This window comes from Dipodomys spectabilis, unplaced genomic scaffold (genome assembly GCF_019054845.1).
Source record: "Dipodomys spectabilis isolate Male_0828 unplaced genomic scaffold, ASM1905484v1 ptg000187l, whole genome shotgun sequence".
Lineage (NCBI taxonomy): Eukaryota > Metazoa > Chordata > Mammalia > Rodentia > Heteromyidae > Dipodomys > Dipodomys spectabilis.
This window is the reverse complement of record NW_024870864.1, coordinates 2,582,686-2,602,434: the sequence shown is the minus strand read 5'-3', so window position 1 is coordinate 2,602,434 and position 19,749 is coordinate 2,582,686. Positions and strand designations below refer to the sequence as shown.

Below are 19,749 nucleotides of genomic sequence, written 5' to 3'. Positions count from 1 at the left end.
AGGTGTGAGCCACTGGCACTCTACCACATTTGCTTTTGTTTTTGTGCTGGAGTTTCATTTCAGGACCTATTACTCTTGTTCAGCTTGTGTGTGTGTGTGTGTGTGTGTGTGTGTGCTGTACGCATGTGTGCGTGCGTGTGTGTGCATGTGCACCTGTGTGCCTGTACACATGTGCACACTGGTCCTGGGATTTTTCACTCAGTACTTTAACTGTGCACTGTCACTGGGCCTCTTTTTGCTCAAGGCTAGTATTTTACATGGGAGCCATGGCTGACTTTTGTGGTAGTTTAGTGGAGAAAAGAGTTTCATGGATTTTCCTGTCTGGGCTGGCCTGTGATCCTCAGGTCTTAGTTTCCTGAGTCACTAGGATTACAGGTATGAGTCGTTAGCATCCAGCATTGCTCAACTATTTTGATCATGGTTGGTGCTTTCCACTTGAGCCACAGCTCTAATTCCAGCTTTTTTGCTGATTAATTGCAAATAAAAGAGTCTCAGATTTTTCTGATTAAGCTTACTTTGAACTTGGGTCCTCAGGCGTCAGTCTCCTGAGTGGCTAGGATTATAGCCATCAGCCACTGGCACCAGGTATATGTTCATTTTTAATGTCTGAACTGGCTTCTTGGTTTGGGTTAATTTAGATGACTTTGTAACTTGTGAAATAGCTCCTGTTTCGAAAACTTGACCCACACATTTAGCTTTTCAAGAGAAGTTATTTAGCTTTATCAGGTAAGTATGTAGCTTTGTGTCATGGACCTTAAACAGAAATTGTAGGACCTTTATATTTGAAAATAAATTGATGATGAACAAATGAAATAAATGTGGAAGGTAGTCAGGGCTCCTAAGTGTGGTCTCTCTGGTAATGTACCTTTGCTCTCTTTTGCTACCAGCTACGTGGATTACCCCATATACGATGTGCTTCAGATGGTAGGCCATGCCAACCGCCCTCTGCAGGATGATGAGGGGCGCTGTGTTATTATGTGTCAAGGCTCCAAAAAGGTCAGTCCTAGACTTATGATACCTTGAGATCCTAAGCCTTGGAACAGTCTTTAGCCTTCTTTTTGGTAGATGTCTTTATTTATTTTTCGGTTGGTCATAGGGCCTGGACACTGTTCCTGAGCTTTGGTGCTCAAATCTAGCACTTTACCACTTTAAACCATAGCACCACTTCTGGTTATCTGGTGGTTAATTAGAGATAAGAGTCTCATGAGTTTTTCTGCTTAGACTGGCTTTTTTCTTTCTTTCTTTCTTTTTTTTTGTCAGTTGTGGGGCCTGAACTCTGGGCCTGGGCACTGTCCCTCAGCTCTTCAGCTGAAGGCTAGCCCTGTGCCGCTTGAGCCACAGCGCCACTTCCAGCTTTTTCTGTGTATGTGGTGCTGAGGAATCGAACCCAGGGCCTCATGCATGTAAGGCACACACTTTACCACTGAGCCACCTTCCTAGCCTCTTGGGCTGGCTTTGAATTGTGATCTTCAGATCTCAAACTCCTGAGTAGCTAAGACAGGCGTGAGTCGCCAGCACCCAGCAGATGTCTTTAATGAACATTTTGTTTACTCTTTTCTGTCAGTTGCTTGTATAATAAGTCTTAGTCAAGCAGAATTTTGCTTTCTGTTTGTTTATTTATTTTTGAAGAGGACATCGTGTAATAAGTTTATTATATTTTGTCGTATTTTCTACTTTTCTCTTAATTCGAACTGTGCACTATATAACCAACTGCTATTCTGGAAATAAAACATCTTAAACATAAAAATATAAATTCTGATTTTTAAAAGTACATATAACTTTGAATAATACAAAATACAAATAAATACCAGAAGTTAATGACAAACCTCATGTGCATGGTGGAGAAGAATTGAAAATGGATGATATACTTAGTGTCCAGCCTCTAAGAAAAACATCTTGCCTTCCATCTTACTGTGCAACTAAAGAGGAAAATTGCCCAGAACTCATACTGCCTGTTTTATGGTTTTTCTTTTTATTGGTCATGGGGCTTGAACTCAGGGCCTGGGTGCTGTTGCTGAGTTCTTTTGCTAGTGCTCTACCACTTTTAGCCACAGTGCCACTTCCAGTTTTTGAGTAGTTAATTGGCGATAAAAGAGTCTTTTATGCCCAGGCTGGCTTCGAACCATGATCCTCAGATTTCAGCCTCCCGAGTAGCTAGGATTATAGGTGTGAGCCACCAGTGCCCTGATGCTGCATTATGTTTTGCTGCTACGGTTGACTCCATGTTATTACCCAAGTCTTTCTTCTCTGGTTAGTTTTACCTTTCATCATGCATTGCTTATTGCTGTGCCTCCTTGGCTTGGTGAATCCCTTTTCCCATGGTATATTGTAATACCACTTTTTTTTTTTTTTTGGAGGGGGGTCCAGTCGTGGGGCCTAAACTCTGGGCCTGGGTGCTGTCCCTCAGCTCTTCAGCTCAAAGCCAGCACTCTACCACTTGAGCCACAGCACCACTTCTAGCTTTTTTTTTTTTTCCTGCTTATGTGGTGCTGAGGAATTGAACCCAGGGCCTCATGCATGCAAGGCAAGTGCTCTACCACAGAGCTACCTTCCCAGCCCATATAACACCCTTTCTAAATACATGTTTTTTTCATTTAGGGCCACTCCCTATCCTTTGCATTTTGCGATCATGTTACACTTCTTTTTCTTTTTTCTTTTTTTTCCTTTTTTATTTATTAATTTTTATTTGTTGGTCGTGAGGCTTGAACTGTGGGCTTAGGCACTATCCCTCAGCTCTTCAGCTCAAGGTGAGCACTCTACCATTTGAGCCACAGCACCACTTCTGGTTTTCTAGTGATTTATTGGAGATAAGAGTCTAATGGACTTTCCTGCCTGGGCTGACTTTGAACTATGATCCTCAGATCTCAGTCTCCGGAGTAGCTAGGATTACAGGCATGAGCCATTGGTGCCCAGCCATGTTACACTTCTTTATTAGCACTTCCCTTCTTCCAATTTATAGGATTTCTTCAAGAAGTTTTTATATGAGCCTTTACCAGTAGAATCTCACTTGGACCATTGTATGCATGACCACTTCAATGCTGAAATTGTCACCAAAACAATTGAGAACAAGCAGGATGCTGTGGACTACCTCACATGGACCTTCCTGTATCGCCGAATGACACAGAACCCCAATTACTACAACCTGCAGGGTAAGTGGACCTGGAAGCACCTGCTATTCTTGGTGGATTTGTAGCCCTTGCTGGACATCTCCACGATAGTTCTACTTATGGCTCTTCTCCACAGGGATTTCTCATCGTCACTTGTCTGACCACTTGTCAGAGCTGGTTGAGCAGACCCTGAGTGACTTGGAGCAGTCCAAATGCATCAGCATTGAGGATGAGATGGATGTGGCGCCTCTGAACTTGGGCATGATAGCTGCTTACTATTACATCAACTACACCACTATTGGTGAGGACTTTCATAGCTTTGTGTAGAGCCTTCTCTTATGGGTCTCTGGAATCCACTAGGATGAGACCTGACATTGCTATAAGTGTTCCATGTTTGTCAGAGCAATGGTATCATGAGAGAACAGTGCAGCCCAAGCTGTTCTTGTTCGTCCCTATTTCTTTCCCAAACTGGCTCTTGGAGCTTCAAAATTTTTCTTTTCTTTCAGAGCTGTTCAGCATGTCCCTAAATGCCAAGACTAAAGTTCGAGGGCTTATCGAGATCATCTCCAATGCAGCAGAGTATGAAAACATTCCCATCCGCCACCATGAAGATAACCTCCTGCGGCAGGTGAGAGCACTGGCTTCAAAACATACTTTAGTTCTCTAGAGCACCTAGCATCCTGCCATCAGTAATCCCACACACCACTCAGCCTCATCCTTCCACCTCCATACATGCCCACAATTCTCCATCATTTCCATTCCTCCCCTATGGAGCCTGGGCTATGTGGTTGGTGCCTTTGGTCTGAGCTGTTCCAGGGAGGTCACAGGTTCATCATCAGCTCTTTCTCTTCCACATTCCAGTTGGCTCAGAAAGTCCCCCACAAGCTGAATAATCCCAAGTTCAATGATCCACATGTGAAGACCAACCTGCTCCTGCAGGCCCACTTGTCCCGCATGCAGCTAAGTGCTGAGCTGCAGTCTGACACGGAGGAAATTCTTAGTAAGGTAGGGTGTGAGTATGGTATGGTTTTTGGTGGTCTGGTCAATAGCCTTAGAAGGCTGGTTCCAAGTCTACCTGCTCTTGTACTCTCCCCTGCAGGCAATCCGGCTCATTCAGGCTTGTGTGGATGTGCTCTCTAGCAATGGGTGGCTCAGCCCTGCTCTGGCAGCCATGGAACTGGCTCAGATGGTCACTCAGGCCATGTGGTCCAAGGACTCATATCTGAAGCAGCTGCCACACTTCACCTCAGAGCATATCAAACGTTGCACAGACAAGGTGAGCTGGGTGGTCCTGGATTGTTGGGTTGGGGAGCCTGAGAACCAAGTATCCTGGGTGTGGGGGAGGGGGAGGGGAGAGTGGGTTGTGGAAGATGAGGCTTAGTATGAGACACTTCTAATTCCTTTGAAGGGATTCTTTCTGTGTTGAGCCAGTAGTGTTTTCTGGAGCTATCTTTAGGTAATCTGCCAGAGTGGAAAGTTAAGATTAGAAGCTCTTTGGAACCAGTGTCATTTGCTTGTGATTTATGTTCTCTCCTCACCTGACCTCTGTGTCCTCACTGCAGGGAGTGGAGAGTGTTTTTGACATCATGGAGATGGAAGATGAAGAACGAAATGCATTGCTTCAGCTGACTGACAGCCAGATTGCGGATGTGGCCCGCTTTTGTAACCGCTATCCTAATATTGAATTGTCTTATGAAGTGGTGGATAAAGACAGCATCCGTAGGTGAGCCAATAAGGGCCAGGTGTCATTCTCTGAGCCATTCTCTGGTGGTCATAGCATGGCCACGTTTGGGGAGGTCATGGCCATGTCACTCACATGCTGTCCTGCTTTCCCTGCAGTGGTGGACCAGTTGTGGTATTGGTGCAGCTAGAGCGAGAAGAAGAAGTCACAGGCCCTGTTATTGCTCCTCTCTTTCCACAGGTATGTCCTGGCAGCTGGTTTTTCCAATGTTGATTTAAAGCACTGAACAGTTTGCGTAGTCCTGGGTACAGGCTACATTTCCCACTTGGAAAGGGAAGTGTAGTATGGTAACAAACACACAAAGCCAGTGATTCCTAGGTACCAAGGAGGCTGAGATCTAGAGGATAGCAGTGCAAAAGCCAGCCAGGGCAGAAAAGTCTGCAAGATTCTCTCTGCAAAAATAACTAGTAAAAGCTGGGCAGGAGGTTGTACCTCAAGTGGTAGAGTACCAGCTGAACAAGCAAGCACAGGGTCCTGAGTTCAAATCCCAGTACTAGCCCACCCATCCCCAAAATTAACTTATAAGGCTGAGAGTAATTCTTGGGGCTATAGATTCTTTTCTTTCAAGTCTTTAAAAACTATCAGTTGGGCAGTATTGTCAATGATGATTAATATGCATTTATGAGCTGCACATGGTGGCACATGCCTCTTAGCCCATCTTCTCCAGAGACCAGAGGTAGGAGGATTGTGGTCTCAGACAAACTTAACTAGAGACTCTTACCTGAAAGGCAAAAGCAAAAGTATTGAGAGTGTAGTTCATATGTAACCTAAGTCTAATTCCCAATACTGGAGGGGGAAAAGGTCACTAAAAAAAATTGTAAAACACCACTCCTCCCCTCCTCACCTCAATGTCTTTAAATGGTATCAGGACAGTTGGACTTTGTAGTTGGTTTCTTACTCAGTTTTACTTCCCTTTGCCTCCAGTTATGTGGTTCGTTATGACTAGAAATAAAATTTAATCCTTGGCCTGGGAATTTACCTAGGTAGTAGAGCTCATGCCTGTGTATTCAAGCCCCTGGGTTTAATCCTAGTAATGCAAGGAAAAAGATCCGATCCTTCTATGGGAGAATAGTTGAAGATTGGCAGCAGGTACCAGATAAACTTAATGTTTAGTTCTAAAGACTAGTTGTTAACAGAGTCTGGGTGTTAAGTATGTTAAGTTGGGACACATGGGCTTTGTGACAGAGGAGTGGCCAGTAGAGAGGGCTTCTCAACAGAAGCAAGGCTTTAGAAGTGTATCTCCTCCCTCCAGTCCCCCAGGCCTGCTGTGGATCCTCTTTGCTGCTGGTTCATCTCCATGTTAAGCGTTTTTTGTTTTTTTTTTCATGTAGCGTGTAAGCCTTGTGCTTAATAAGGGTCTCTGAGGGACTCCAAGCAGCTAGTTCCCAAAGAGCAGAACTTTAATAATGTAGTCATAGACCCAATGGCAAGCACTACATGCAAAAATAAGTAAATGAGCCAGCATATCAACAGAAGAACTGATCTACCTATTTAAAGATTTGAGATATCTGTTGAGTTTATATCAGATTATGTTACAAGAAGGAACTCTAGCCCAGTGCCAGTGGCTCACGCTTGTAATCCTAGCTACTCAGGAGGCTGAGATCTGAGGATCCTGGTTCAAAGTCAGCCTGGGCAGGAAAGTCCATGAGACTCTTATCTCCAATTAACCACCAGAAAAAACCAGAAATAGTGCTGAGACTCAAGTGTTAGAGCGCTGACCTAGAGCTGAAGAGTCGAGGGACAGCGCCGGGGCCCAGAGTTCAAGCCTGTGACCAGCCAAAAAAAAAAAAAAAGGAATTCTAGAAAACTTACTAATTTTTATTATACTACTTTTGTAACCATTCTCACGGTTGGCTATGGCCATCAAGTTGTACATGCTGAAATTCTGGGGTTTTGGTCATTGCAGAAACGGGAAGAAGGCTGGTGGGTGGTGATTGGAGATGCCAAGTCCAATAGCCTCATCTCCATCAAGAGGTTGACCCTGCAGCAAAAGGCCAAGGTAAGTATGTGCGCTGGCCCAGCACTGCCCTGTGGTAGAACAGGTAAGATCTACGCCCTGAGTTTGTGCTGACCTGATTTCTGCCTGTTTTCTTTAGGTGAAGCTGGACTTTGTGGCCCCAGCCACAGGTGCCCACAACTACACTCTGTACTTCATGAGTGATGCTTATATGGGATGTGACCAGGAGTATAAATTCAGTGTGGATGTGAAAGAAGCTGAGACAGACAGTGATTCAGATTGAGATGAGGCTTTCACTGTTGCGTTGAGAAGAGCTGAGTATGTATCAGGAGAATGTAGAGTTGAGAGATGTAGGTTGCAGAGACCTGACTCCTGGCCACCCGTGGCTGATGCTGTCCTGGCCCACCTCCACTTACCTGTGTCCTTTATCCCCTTTGCAGTCTCACCTCTGAGTCTAGTGTCTGTAGTTGTCAAGTCATGTCAAATATAAACTATGTACAGAATTTTTAGCATATTCTTTGTAGTTCCTTTGAGTTAGATATTCCAATAAACAATTTAAGAGAAACTATGTTGTCTTGGTAGTGATTTCAAATTGAAATTTTCTTTTTCCAGCCTAAGGCCTACTTTGGTCATTAAACTTGGCTTATTGAGTACCTCTGGAGGGCATTCAGTAGAGAATGTTTGCTGGTAGCATTTTCTTTAATTGTGCTTCTCACCTCTTCCCCCTTCTTCAGTATCAGTATGTTAACCCACCCAGCAGCACTGCTGGAAGAGCTGACAGGTAAGGAGTTCTTGAGATCTGCATTGTGAAACTCTGCTATCTTCCCTCACAGGAGGCAGCAATAGAACTGGGTGCAACCAGTCTTGTTAAACTAAATTTGTAATGTAGGTTTTCCTATTTACCTCTTCTAGTTCTTGCCTTCTGTTGTTACTTTTTTTATTTTTTATTTTTTTTATTTTTTTTGGGGGGGGGGTGTCCGGTCATGGGGCCTGAACTCTGGGCCTGGGCACTGCCCCTCAGCTCTTCAGTTCAAGGCTAGCTCTCTACCACTTGAGCCACAGCGCCACTTCCGGCTTTTTTCTTTTTTTTTTTTTGCTTATGTGGTGCTGAGGAATCGAACCCAGGGCCTCATGCATGCAAGGCAAGCACTCTACCACTGAGCCACCTTCCCAGCCCCAAGATTACATTTCTTTATGGGCAATGTCACCTCTTCCTTTGTTCTGTTTTCCCCTCCTGTCCCTTCTGTTGAGAGCTTGTTTGGAGGTTCTAGCAGGAGAACACAGCTACTAATATACCCTTGACTAAAGACCAGTCCTCCTCGGTCAGATGCTGGGATGGTCGTCCTTAACCAAGCATGCAGCTTCAGGAGGGGCACACAGGTAAGGGAGGAAGGGGACACCTGCCTAGCAGGCCAGATAGCCAAATCAACCGTGGTGATCAATGAGGTGACAGATGTTGTAGCCAGATTGCCCTTACATCCCTTCTGTTGTTTTTTTTAGGGATGTACACAAAATGGAAAAATGTTCAGGTAATTTCTTCAAGGAAGTTTTTGTATGTTAGTAAATGATTTGGTCTTAGAACCCTTGCTACTACAGGAAACCAAGAGCCCTAAGAGCTATTATTCATTAGTGGAACAACTCTCCCCACCGCCACACACCCCAGTCCAGGGGTTTAACTTAGGGACTCAACTGGGTGCTATCCTTGAGCTTCTTTTGCTCAAGGATTGTGGTCTACCACTTGAGCCACAGCTCCAGATTTTGTATAGTTTATTGGAGGTAAGAGTCTCATGGACTTCCCCTGGCTTTAAACCATGATCCTCAGATTTCAGCTTCCTGAGTAGTGTGAACCACCAGTGCCCAGCTATAATACCTCATTATGTTAACTTTTTTTTTTTTTGGTCCGGTCATGGGGCCTGAACTCTGGGCCTGGGCACTGTCCCTCAGCTCTTCAGCTCAAGGCTAGCACTCTACCACTTGAGCCACAGCGCCACTTCCGGCTTTTTTCTTTTTGCTTATGTGGTGCTGAGGAATCGAACCCAGGGCCTCAAGGCATGCAAGGCAAGCGCTCTACCACTGAGCCACCTTCCCAGCCCCTCATTATGTTAACTTTTATGAAAAGAAAATCCAGGGAGAAGAGTAACAAGTTAGGGTTACAATCACTTTTAAGCAAAAATGGTATGCCATGAAGAACATTACTAATTGAGCTTGCAACCCAACTGTTCAACTGTATAATTAAGACAACTGTATTTCAGTGTGCAGAAGTTCTTTTTTTTTTTTTTTTTTTGGGTCCGGTCATGAGGCTTGAACTCTGGGCCTGGGCACTGTCCCTCAGCTCTTCAGCTCAAGGCTAGCGCTCTACCACTTGAGCCATAGCGCCACTTCCGGCTTTTTTCTTTTTGCTTATGTGGTGCTGAGGAATCGAACCCAGGGCCTCATGCATGCAAGGCAAGCACTCTACCACTGAGCCACCTTCCCAGCCCCCAGAAGTTCTTTTTTTTTAATTTTTATTTATTTATTTATTTATTTTTGGGTCCGGTCGTGGGGCCTGAACTCTGGGCCTGGGCACTGTCCCTCAGCTCTTCAGCTCAAGGCGAGCGCTCTACCACTTGAGCCACAGCGCTACTTCCGGCTTTTTTCTTTTTGCTTATGTGGTGCTGAGGAATCAAACCCAGGCAAGCGCTCTACCACTGAGCCATCTTCCCAGCCCAGTTCTTTATGTGTGTTTCCCATCTTGTCAGTGTATTAGAAGTGTTCTCAAGGCTCAGCATTTAATCATTTTTTAATTGCTTCTATTAAATACATGTCTAAGTGAAGTCAGTAGTATTTCTGTTACTGGTACAAGGTAATGACTACAACTACTGGTTAGTTGGGTGTCAAAGTTTCAATAATGCCATGTAATGCCATGTGCTTCCCCAAAATGGATCTGACTCCCAGGTATCTACCTTGAGAAGCACTGATTTACAGACTGTTCCAGGTGTCTTCCAATATCTAAGGTCACGATTTTCTTTTCTAGGTGCTAGGGCCTCATGCATGCTTTCACTTGGCATTTTCATTCAAGGATGGCACTGTGACACATGCGCCACTCCTCCACTTCTGTTGTTTTTTGCTAACAAGCAAAATTAATTAGAAATGACAGTATCATGGACTTTCTTATCCTGCAGGCTTTGAACTGTGATGATCACATCTCAGCCTCCTGAGTAGGATCACAGGTATGAACCAGTGACAGTTTTTTTTTTGTTGTTTCTTTTTTTGTTGGTCGTGGGGCTTGAACTCTGGGCCTGGGCGCTGTCCCTCAGCTCTTTAGCTCAAGGCTAGTGCCTTGAGCCACAGCGCCACTTTTTCAGTGACAGGTTTAAGGTCATGATTTCTGCAGTATAAAGATTAAATGGAAGAAATAGCTTGGGGACAACCCTCATATCGAAAAACCACTTCTCTCTCAAGAGACAAGTGGAGACTGAAGAAGTGACTACATTACAGAGGCAATCTCAACTTCTGTTTTTTTTTTTTCAGGTATCACAATGTTTATTGATAGATACAAGTATATAAAATCAGGGCATGAACATTACTTGATAAATTAAGTAGACTTAATTTCAATAATATAATGAGGGACCAATTCAAATTCTCACCATTTGTTTCACACTCACAAAAACCACCAAGGGCATTAACGATCTCTCAAAACTGATCAGCTTTGTGCAAGTCTTTTAAAAAGACTTGTGCATAAGTGGATGCTAAATCCAAAATGTTAGGTGATACGACAAAACTAACAGGACTTAAGAAACAAAGAACTCCTGCTCATCTGGTTGAACCACTACTAAATATCCCCATGCTGCTGATCACAAATATGGTATATAAACCCTCTGTATAGTAGCTTTACAATAAAATAAAATTAAAAAAAAAAAAAAAAGAAAACATCTAAAAAAAAAAAAAAAAAAAAGATAAGCACAGAGAAAACAGAGACAAGGGAGAAGAAAAACAAAAACAAAAGGCAAAATAACAAAAAATACTCCTGTTTCCATTCCTTGGAGTTCATTTCAATAAACATCATTTTATATGATCAAAAAAAAAAAACAAATATGGTATATAACATGTGAACACTGTTATATATTACAGACGGTGGTAGACAATTTGCTCCAGGGAAGTTAGAATGAACTTGTGACTTTGAAATTATGTAATCACTTAATCACAATCAAAAAAAAAAAAAAAAAAGAACCTCGGGGAAGGGAGGGAGGGAGGGGATGGTAGGGGGAAAACAATGGAGGGGGTAACAATGTTCAAGAGGAAGTGTACTCATTACCTCACTCATGTAACTGTAACCCTCTGTATAGTATCTTTACAATAAAAAAAAAAAAAAAGACTTGTGCACTTGCCCAGGCTCAAGGATACTTCTTAACTTCTTTCATTGCCATTCCAGTATGCCTAATAGACTTTCTCCTAATCATCTCACCTTGAAAACATTTTTTATTGCTTTATTGTTTTAGAGGTGATACACAGTGGGGTTACCTTATATTCCTTTTGCATAGTGTCATCTCTTCCCCTTACTCTCTCCCATTCCCTTCCTCCCATATCCATTTACAAGTTGGATGGTTCACGTTTATCTATGTTCAGTGCAGCCAGTGTGAGCTCTATTGCTGTACTTTTCACCTGTTTTCCTCAGACTCTGTGCCTCCCCCCACACCTTCCCTCAGATGTACACATGAATAAACCATATATGAGGAAAGAATAGTCATCAGAAAACAATTAAGAAAAAGGTCCTTTGTTTCCATATCTTTTAAGAAAAAGGTCCTTTTGTTTCTGAATCTTTGAAGTTTTAATATGTATTTTTTTATATATATCAATGAAGAGGCTCTTGGTTATTACAACTTTGGTCTACTGTATGTTAGTGTCTAGAATCCTACATAATTTGTCCCATTGCATTTTAAATCTTAACTTCCACATATCAGGGAGAACATGTACCGTTTGTCTGTTTTTTGTTTTTTGCCAGTCCTGGGGCTTGAACTCAGGGCCTGAGTACTGTCCCTGAGCTTCTTTTGCTCAAGGCTAGCACTCTACCACTTGAGCCACAGGGCCACTTCTGGCTTTTTCTGTTTATGTGGTACTGAGGAATCGAACCCTGGGCTTCATGCATGCAAGGCAAGCACGTTACCACTAAGCCACATCCCCAGCCCCCTTTTGTCTCTCTGATCTTGGCTTTCCTCATTCAACATGATTTTCATCCATTTCCCTGCAAATGACATTATTTTATCCTTTTTAATGGCTGTGTAAAACTCCATTGTATATATTTTTTAGATCCATTCATCTATTGTGGGGTGTCTGGGTTGTTTCCCTATCTTGGCTATTGTGAATAGTGCAGCAATGAACATGTGGTACAGGTGTCCTTGTCATATCCTGGTTCAGGGTAGATGCCTAGGAGTGGTATGGCTGGGTCATAGGGAAAGCCTATGTGTTTTTTTGTTTTGTTTTTCTAGTCAGTCATGGGGCTTGAACTCTGAGTCTGGGTACTGTCCCTGAGCCACAGCCCCATTTGCAGTTTTCTGGTGGTTAATTGGAGATAATAGTCTCACAGACTTTCCTGCCCAGGTTGGCTTGGAACTGCAACCCTCAGATCTCAGCTTCCTGAGTAGCTAGGATTACAAGCATGAGCCACTGGCACCTGGCTGTTACCATTTCTTTAATGGTTCTTTTGTCCTCCATCTCTTCACTTTCACTGGGGGCCTTCCCTGGATTGTTGGCTTTTGGATTTGGTTTGTTGTCTTCATTGTCCATAAATCTTGTATCTTTCATTGTGATTTTCACATTTGGGTTCCAGGATTGTCAGGGTCATGACTAGAGTTTGGCCTGTTTGCGCCCAACTGGTGGCAGCCCGTTTGGCCTGGGCTAGTTCACCCTGGGTAGGCTGGGTCCCTGGGCCAGCAAGCACCTGTATATGCACTCAGTCTCAGGTTAGCTGAAAGGAACTTGGTCTAGTCTTCAGTGGGCTGGGAAGGTTAGATTCGAGTCTCTGTATAGGTGTTTCTCAAGGGAAAGGGCCCCACCAGCAGGCATTTGCAAGCATTTTGTGGCTCCGGAGGCTTCCCACAGGGGAATGCTTTGTCAGCAGGCAGCGCACGCTCCCAATAGGGGGCGCTCCACCAGCAGCTAGCACACATACGAGGTGTGCTTCCTGGGTGGGACAGCCCTCCCTCAGTGGCCCAGTGCTTCCAACTTGCTCAGCTGCTCTCGGCCAGGGGAACACTGCCTGTAGCTGGTACATGTATTTCATGGTCCCAATGGGAAATCTCCAGTTTTGGAAGGGTTTGCCTTAAGCATTTAATACCACAGGGGCTGGGAATGTGGCTTAGTTGTAGAGTGCTTGCCTAGCATGCATGAAGCACAGGGTTTGATTCCTCAGTACCACATAAACAGAAAAAGCCAGAAGGGATGCTGTGGCTCAAGTGGTAGAGCACTAGCCTTGAGCAAAAGAAGCTCAGGGACAGAGCCCAGGCCCTGAGTTCAAGCCACAGGACTGGCAAAACAACCCACAAATAAAAAACCCACAAATTCATGTTGTACTTCATGCTGTGGTCCTATAGAGGAACAAAAACTTATTTTGTCAGTCATAGGGCCTTAACTCTGGGCCTGGGTGCTGTCCCTCAGCTCCTCAGCTCTAGTCTAGTGCTCTACCACTAGAGCCAGAGCGCCACTTCTGGCTTTTTCCAGGCCTCATGCATGTGAGGCAAGCTCTCTACCACTGAGCCACCTTCTCAGCCCCCACAAACTTTTGAAAACTTGTCTGCCCTCACCTTTAAAATACTTGGATGGTAACTAATAATAATCTCCCTTTTGACCTCTTTCCCCATTTAATTTTCATATTCCTAGTTGCCATCATAGCATAACACAGGTGTATGAGGGTATCTAGGAAAAAGCAGAGGACACCCTTTATTCTGATCCAGCCACCTATCTCCCCTGCCCCCCCGCCAAAAAAATCCTTCAATTTTGAATGTCTTAAATGCAAGGATTTATCTAGAAATTGAGAAAGCAGACCTATCTCAGACAATTCACATGGAATTCTAAAAAATGATGAATGTTATGAAATAGGACTTGGGACACAGATGCAATATAATCCATAAGTTTACAATTTTAGGTCTGAGACACACCCTTTCCTACATGTATATAGCAATTATAAATACTTATATTCACTGTGCTCTATAGGAAGTACAGTCTGTGGCATAATAATGTGCTAATGTTTTGTGGTTGTACTGAGGCCCTTATGTCAAGAAGGGAAAACTAAATGGTCCTGTGACTCCATATTTCTACCTAAATCGGAACAGATGAGCCAAGTTAAATCTTTAGTTCTTCCTTTGGACTGAGAGTGTCTTGGGATATCTTCTAGGGAAATACAACTCTTGTAAGTCAGAGGCCTTCAGGCCGATGATACTTCCAGAAGGCCACTTCTCCATCATCACTGCAGGAAGCCAGAAGCCCGGGTTCCTTGGGGTTCCAAGCCACACAGTTGACATCCTGGGAATGGGCCTGACTCAGATGGGCTGTCAGGGAGAAGGTAGGCTGCTGTGGATCTGAGCTGGGATCCTCCTCAAACACTCGGATGGCATCATCCCCACAAGCTGTAGCCAGAGCACCTGTCAGCTGACACCTGGGAAGAACACATGCATGAGTGGGTATGTAGGTTCCCTCTGCTTCCCCAACTAGACAACTTAAATAGGTAAATTTTCTCTAGTCCCTGGCCTTTCATGTTCCCAGATTTCAGCCCTCAGCTAAAAGTTTTCTGTTGAAGAGCTTTTTTCTCTTTTTTGTTTTGACAGTTGTGAGGCTTGCACTCTGGGCCTGGGCGCTGTCCCTGAGCTCTTCAGCTCAAGGTGAGTGTCCTACCATTTTGAGCCACAGCTCCACTTCTGGTTTTCCACTTTTCCAGTTAACCACTGGAGATAAGTCTCACAAATTTTCCTACCTGGGCTGTCTTTGAACTTCCGTTCCCCAGATCTCAGCTTCCTGGATAGCTAGGATTACAGGCATGAGCCACGGGTGCCTGCCTGAAGAGCTTAAGCGCCACAAACATCAGCCTCCTAAGTCTTCAGGTGCTTTTCCTAGCTCCCTACTCCCATAATCTAAACTACATAATTAACCTCATACAATTCTGACTTATACTTTTCTCACTTTGCGTAATACCCATGCCATGAAGTATTCTTAACCTTTTTTTTCTTTTTGCCAGTCCTGGGGTTTAAACTCAGTCGTTGAGCTTCTTTTGTTCAAGGTTAGCACTCTACCGCTTAACCCACAGGGCTACTTCTGGCTTTTTCTGTTTATGTGGTACTTGAGGAATTGAACCCAGGGATTCATGTATGCTAGGCAAGCACTTTATCACTAAGCCACATTCCCAGCCCTAACCTTTTTTTTTTTTTTAAAAAAGGATATAATAGACTTTAATTTTGTCATATTTTAAGCCCGTTTTTGTTAAATATGTTATTCCCAAATGTTTGCTAACATGATTTGATGCACAGGAACTTTTTTTTTTTTCATGGTTTGGGATTGTTTCCTAGATCCAACTTTCAGGGCCAGAACTGCCTGCTAATCTCCTCTCCTGTATGAATGGCTCAGCTTTTTTAGCCTCCTTAAGTGTGGTCAAGTTGCTATTACCAAGCCATTAAAGACCTCAATCACAATCTATAGATTCACTCATCTCAGGTCTATACCATACTGTGTGAACCCTAAAGCTAGTGCTACCTTCACAGTCTGAGATATGTGTGTGTGTGTGTGTGCAGGCACGTGCATGTACATGTGTATATATGCTGGTACTGGGGCTTGAGCAGAAAGCCTGGTTACTGTCTCTTAGCTATGTGCTCAAGTCTAAAGCTCTACTATTTAAGACACAACTTTACTTCTGGCTTTTTGATGATTAGAGGTAAAAGTCTCAAAGACTTTTACTGTCCCATCTGGCTTCAAACCACCATTTTCAGATCTCAGCCTCCTGAGTAGTTATGATTACAGGCATGAGCCACTGGCACCCAGCTCAGCTTGGGATCTTTTGTTTGTATTGCTTATGCCTAGTATCTTAACCCAGACCTGGGACTGAGTCTAAATCAGCTTCTATAAACCCGAGGCCAACTAGCTGTTAAGACAGACTTGATCTGAAGAAATGGAGGTAGTTTTTCTCAATTCCCATGTGATAATACAAAGGCCATTATATCTCTAAAATCTCTACTGTAAGGTGTGGGGAATGGAGGTCTTACCAAGCAACATCGTAAATGGTCCTGGAGTGGAAGCCAGACAAAGTGCAGATACATTTCCAACTGGGGTCAGTGCCGCTGGTTGCCACCCCTGCATGACAGACTTCTCTTAAGCCCAAGACATTGTCTATGTCCTGGGCACATAGTTTTGTAGCTACTCCCCTCCCTCAACCCATCTTCAAACAATCATGAGCCCTTATCTCCAACCCTGTCCCCATCCTCCTCCTCTTATGTCACACACTATGGCAGACAATTCAAAGAAGCCTCCCATTCTCCTGCAGGTTATTATCAAACGAGCTCTGTATTTTTTGTTTGTTTTTGGTCAGTTGTGGGGCTTGAACTCTGGGCCTGCATGCTGTCCCTCAGCTCTTCAGCTCAAGGCCAGCACTCTACCACTTGAGCCACAGTGCCACTTCTAGCTTTTTCTGCTTATGTGGTGCTGAGGAATCAAATCCAGGGCCTCATGCATGCAAGGCAAGCATTCTACCACTGAGCCACTTCCCAGCTCCTTTACTGGGAATCTTGTGTCAAACTTGTCTTGTTAAAATCCTACATACCCTCTAAAATTTGGAATGAAATGCTCTGTCTGAGTTCTTCCAGTACTCTTATCTGAAGCCCTCTTATGTCACATTTATTTATTATCAGTCATGGGGCTTGGACTTAGGGTCCTGGCACTGTCCCTGAGCTCTTTTGCTCAAAGCTAGCACTCTGCCACCCACCCAGCTCCACTTCTGATTTTCAAGTGGTTAATCGGAGATAAGAGTCTCTCAGCAACTTTTCTGTCCAGGCTGGCTTTGAATCTCGATCCTCAGATCTCAGCCTCTTTAGTAGTAGGATTACAGGTATGAGTCACCAGTGCCTGGTGACATGTTATTTTTAATTTGCTGTGACTAAAGAGTATATTTTAATGGGGGAATAGTGTCATTTAGCTCTACTATTGGACACTCACCTTGTTCGTTCCCTGGTAGATATTGGCGCCAAATGCGCACAGTACGGTCATCACTGCAAGATGCCAGGCGCTGGCCACTGGGGTCAAAGGCTAAGCTCCATACAGTAGATTCATGGCCCTCAAGGGTAGCACAGCAGACCCAGTCATCTTCTTCTTCCTGGTATAGCTTCACTGTGTCATCATAGCTGGCAGAGGCTAACAGCTGTTAAGAGGAGAGGAAAGAGACCCAGCACTTGTCTGTATAGCCTAGGAAGTAATTGTTTCCAATACAATTTTTTTTTTTTTTTTTTTTTTAGCTTATGTTATACAGAGAGGGATTTCACTGTTAAATGTCCACATTAGGGGACTTTTCAGTCATAGAGATAGAGTCCTTTAAAAACCAACTTCAGGCTTTAGAAGATGAGAAGTTAACACAAGCTTCTACAGCAGAGTTCCTGTCTATCAACAAATCTAATCTAACATTTTTGCATGTGCCACTACTAGAGCTTGAACCTGGGCCTTACACCCTTGCTCAGCTTTATTTTTGTTAGAGTTCTATATACCATTTGAGCCAGTTCTGGCTTTTTGCTCCAACTGGAGGTAAGAGTTTCATAGATTGATATGGCCAGGATGGCTTCTAACCTCTATCCTCAGATCTTAGCCTTCAGAATAGCTAGGATTATAGGCATAAGCCATAGGTGCTTGGCTTTGGCCTTTTTTTTTTTTTTTTGTCTGTTGTGGGGCTTGAACTCTGGGCCTGAGCACTGTCCCTCAGATCTTCAGCTCAAAGAGGAAGCTCTACCACTTAAGCCACAGCACCACTTCCAGTTTTCTGAGTGGCTTATTGGAGATAAGAGTCTCACGGACTTTTCCTGCCCAGGCTGGCTTTGAACCACGATCCTCAGATCTCAGCCTCCTGAGTAGCTAAGATTATAGGCATGAGCCACCGGTGCCAGGCCTTGGCCTCTCTTAACTTACCTCCTGGGTGGGATGCCAAACCACATGCTTGACATCCTGTGTATGGGAGTTGAGCACACTGACACATTCATATTCATCCTCTTCATCAACTGTAGGAGAATGTAAGAAAGGGACAGACTAGGTGACCTGTCAAGGACTTAGAGAGGGGTTTCTGTGAGCTGGTTATCAATACCATGAGGGACCTGGACTTACCTTCCCAGACCCACACACTCTTATCTCGGCTGCAAGTGGCCAAGAGGTTGCCAGATGGGGCCCAAGCCACTGACTTCACCTCATTTTCATGGCCCTCAAGAGTGGTTACACACTGAAAAAGAAAAGGGATAAGAATTAATGGCAGCTGAGACTCCTACAATTTACCCAGATCTAAGGTCATGAATTCCACAGTGCAAAAATTTAAGTGAAGGCTATATATAGTCTTCCCACAGGTATAGCTCAGCTGGCCCAGGTTGGCTCAAGTTCCTAAGCCAGCCCTGGGAAGCAACCACAATGACAAAGTCTCATCCAGCCTGGTTACCTCAAAATCATCCTGGCTCTTCTTCCAAATACAAGTGGTAGCATCAAAGCTGGCAGAGGCCAGGTAATTCCCACAGGGAGACCAAGCAACTTTCCGAACAGTACGCTGGTGGCCTTCAGAAAGAACAGACTTGCAGATCCAGCTGTCACCTACAGGCAGAGGACAAGCCAGGCTGTGGAGCTCGGTGCATGGGAAGGTGCTGAAGTACCATCAATGCCATTCAATCACGAGGGATAAAATTAGAGGCCAACATAGGGATCATGTTTCATTGGTGTATTCAGTAACATAGAATAATGTCACTGACTACTTCCTTTGGAGGCACCTTTCTAAAACAAATCAGAAAAATCACTCTCCTAATTTATTTTATTTTTATTTTTTTTTTGTCGGCCATGGGGCTTGAACTCTGGGCCTGGGCGCTGTCCCTCAGCTCTTCAGCTCAAGGCGAGCGCTCTACCACTTGAGCTACAGCTCCACTTCCGGTTTTCTGGTGGTTTATTGGAGATAGGAGTCTCACGGTCTCTCCTGCCCGGGCTGGCTTTGAACCGCGATCCTCAGATCTCAGCCTCCTGAGTAGCTAGGATTACAGGCGTGAGCCACCAGCGCCCGGCTCCTAATTTATTTTAAAAGAAAACTTTCAATGACTTCCAAAAGCCACCAATTTCTCTGTAGGCTGTTACCTTCCTGTTCCCGTTTCTCTGCCTCAGCAAGGATCCCAACTCCCGCAACGATCCCAGCCTATGTACTGCTGCCGTTTCCGGTACTTACAGACTGCATCCCTGACAAACCCTTCTCAAGGTGGCTCAGGTCCCGCCCTAAAGTCGCTTCTCCCACGTCACTCAACACGACGCGCGCGCGCGGAGACCTCGGCACCAGAGGATAAACTATACTCGACCTTACCCTCGGTACCCCAGATGCGGATTCTACGGTCGCCGCCACAGGAGGCCAGCAGGGTCCCCGTGGGGTTCCAGGCCAGGAACCAGCAGCGGGAGTCTGGGTGCGCTGGGACACGGCTCAGCAGCACCAGCGAGTCTTTCATGGTGGCCGGCACTGCGTGAGGAAGAGGTAGGCACGAGTCAGCGTACCGACGGCGGGTCCCACCAAACCTGTCGCCGCTGCGGCCACCGGAGTACCCAGCTTCCGCCCCGGATCGTCCTGGGAACTGAAGCGCCCGCTGCTGTGGCCGCGCAGCCTTCTGGGAGTTGTAGTCGCTACCCTCCGCCCTGTAGCTGGGAGCGCCTCAGGACCGCCTCGAACTACCAGTTCCGTAAGACCCGGAGAAGGGAGCCGGCGGCGCGCGCAATGT

At 44.8% G+C, this 19,749-nt stretch overlaps 2 protein-coding genes across 2 annotated transcripts in view; one reads left to right on the top strand and one right to left on the bottom strand.

Moving 5' to 3' along the window:
• Snrnp200 (small nuclear ribonucleoprotein U5 subunit 200) overlaps nt 1-7,370 on the top strand; it is a 39,929-nt gene extending 32,559 nt beyond the window's left edge. Inside the window, exons 36-45 of the mRNA XM_042695470.1 lie at nt 888-996; nt 2,960-3,149; nt 3,244-3,408; nt 3,614-3,735; nt 3,969-4,112; nt 4,207-4,383; nt 4,670-4,830; nt 4,947-5,028; nt 6,755-6,847; nt 6,945-7,370. Coding sequence (XP_042551404.1) covers nt 888-996; nt 2,960-3,149; nt 3,244-3,408; nt 3,614-3,735; nt 3,969-4,112; nt 4,207-4,383; nt 4,670-4,830; nt 4,947-5,028; nt 6,755-6,847; nt 6,945-7,088 — 1,387 coding nt within the window. The 3' untranslated portion in view covers nt 7,089-7,370. The remainder of the gene's footprint in view (nt 1-887; nt 997-2,959; nt 3,150-3,243; nt 3,409-3,613; nt 3,736-3,968; nt 4,113-4,206; nt 4,384-4,669; nt 4,831-4,946; nt 5,029-6,754; nt 6,848-6,944) is intronic.
• A 6,414-nt stretch (nt 7,371-13,784) lies between these two features.
• Nucleotides 13,785-19,648, bottom strand: Ciao1 (cytosolic iron-sulfur assembly component 1). Its single transcript, XM_042695474.1, has 7 exons — nt 19,344-19,648; nt 18,447-18,595; nt 18,125-18,236; nt 17,933-18,021; nt 16,976-17,177; nt 16,030-16,117; nt 13,785-14,435 (listed from the first exon to the last, which is right to left on the bottom strand). Exons 1-7 carry the CDS (start codon nt 19,480-19,482, stop codon nt 14,195-14,197), a joined length of 1,020 nt encoding a protein of 339 aa, XP_042551408.1. The 5' UTR covers nt 19,483-19,648; the 3' UTR covers nt 13,785-14,194.
• Nucleotides 19,649-19,749: the final 101 nt, after the last annotated feature.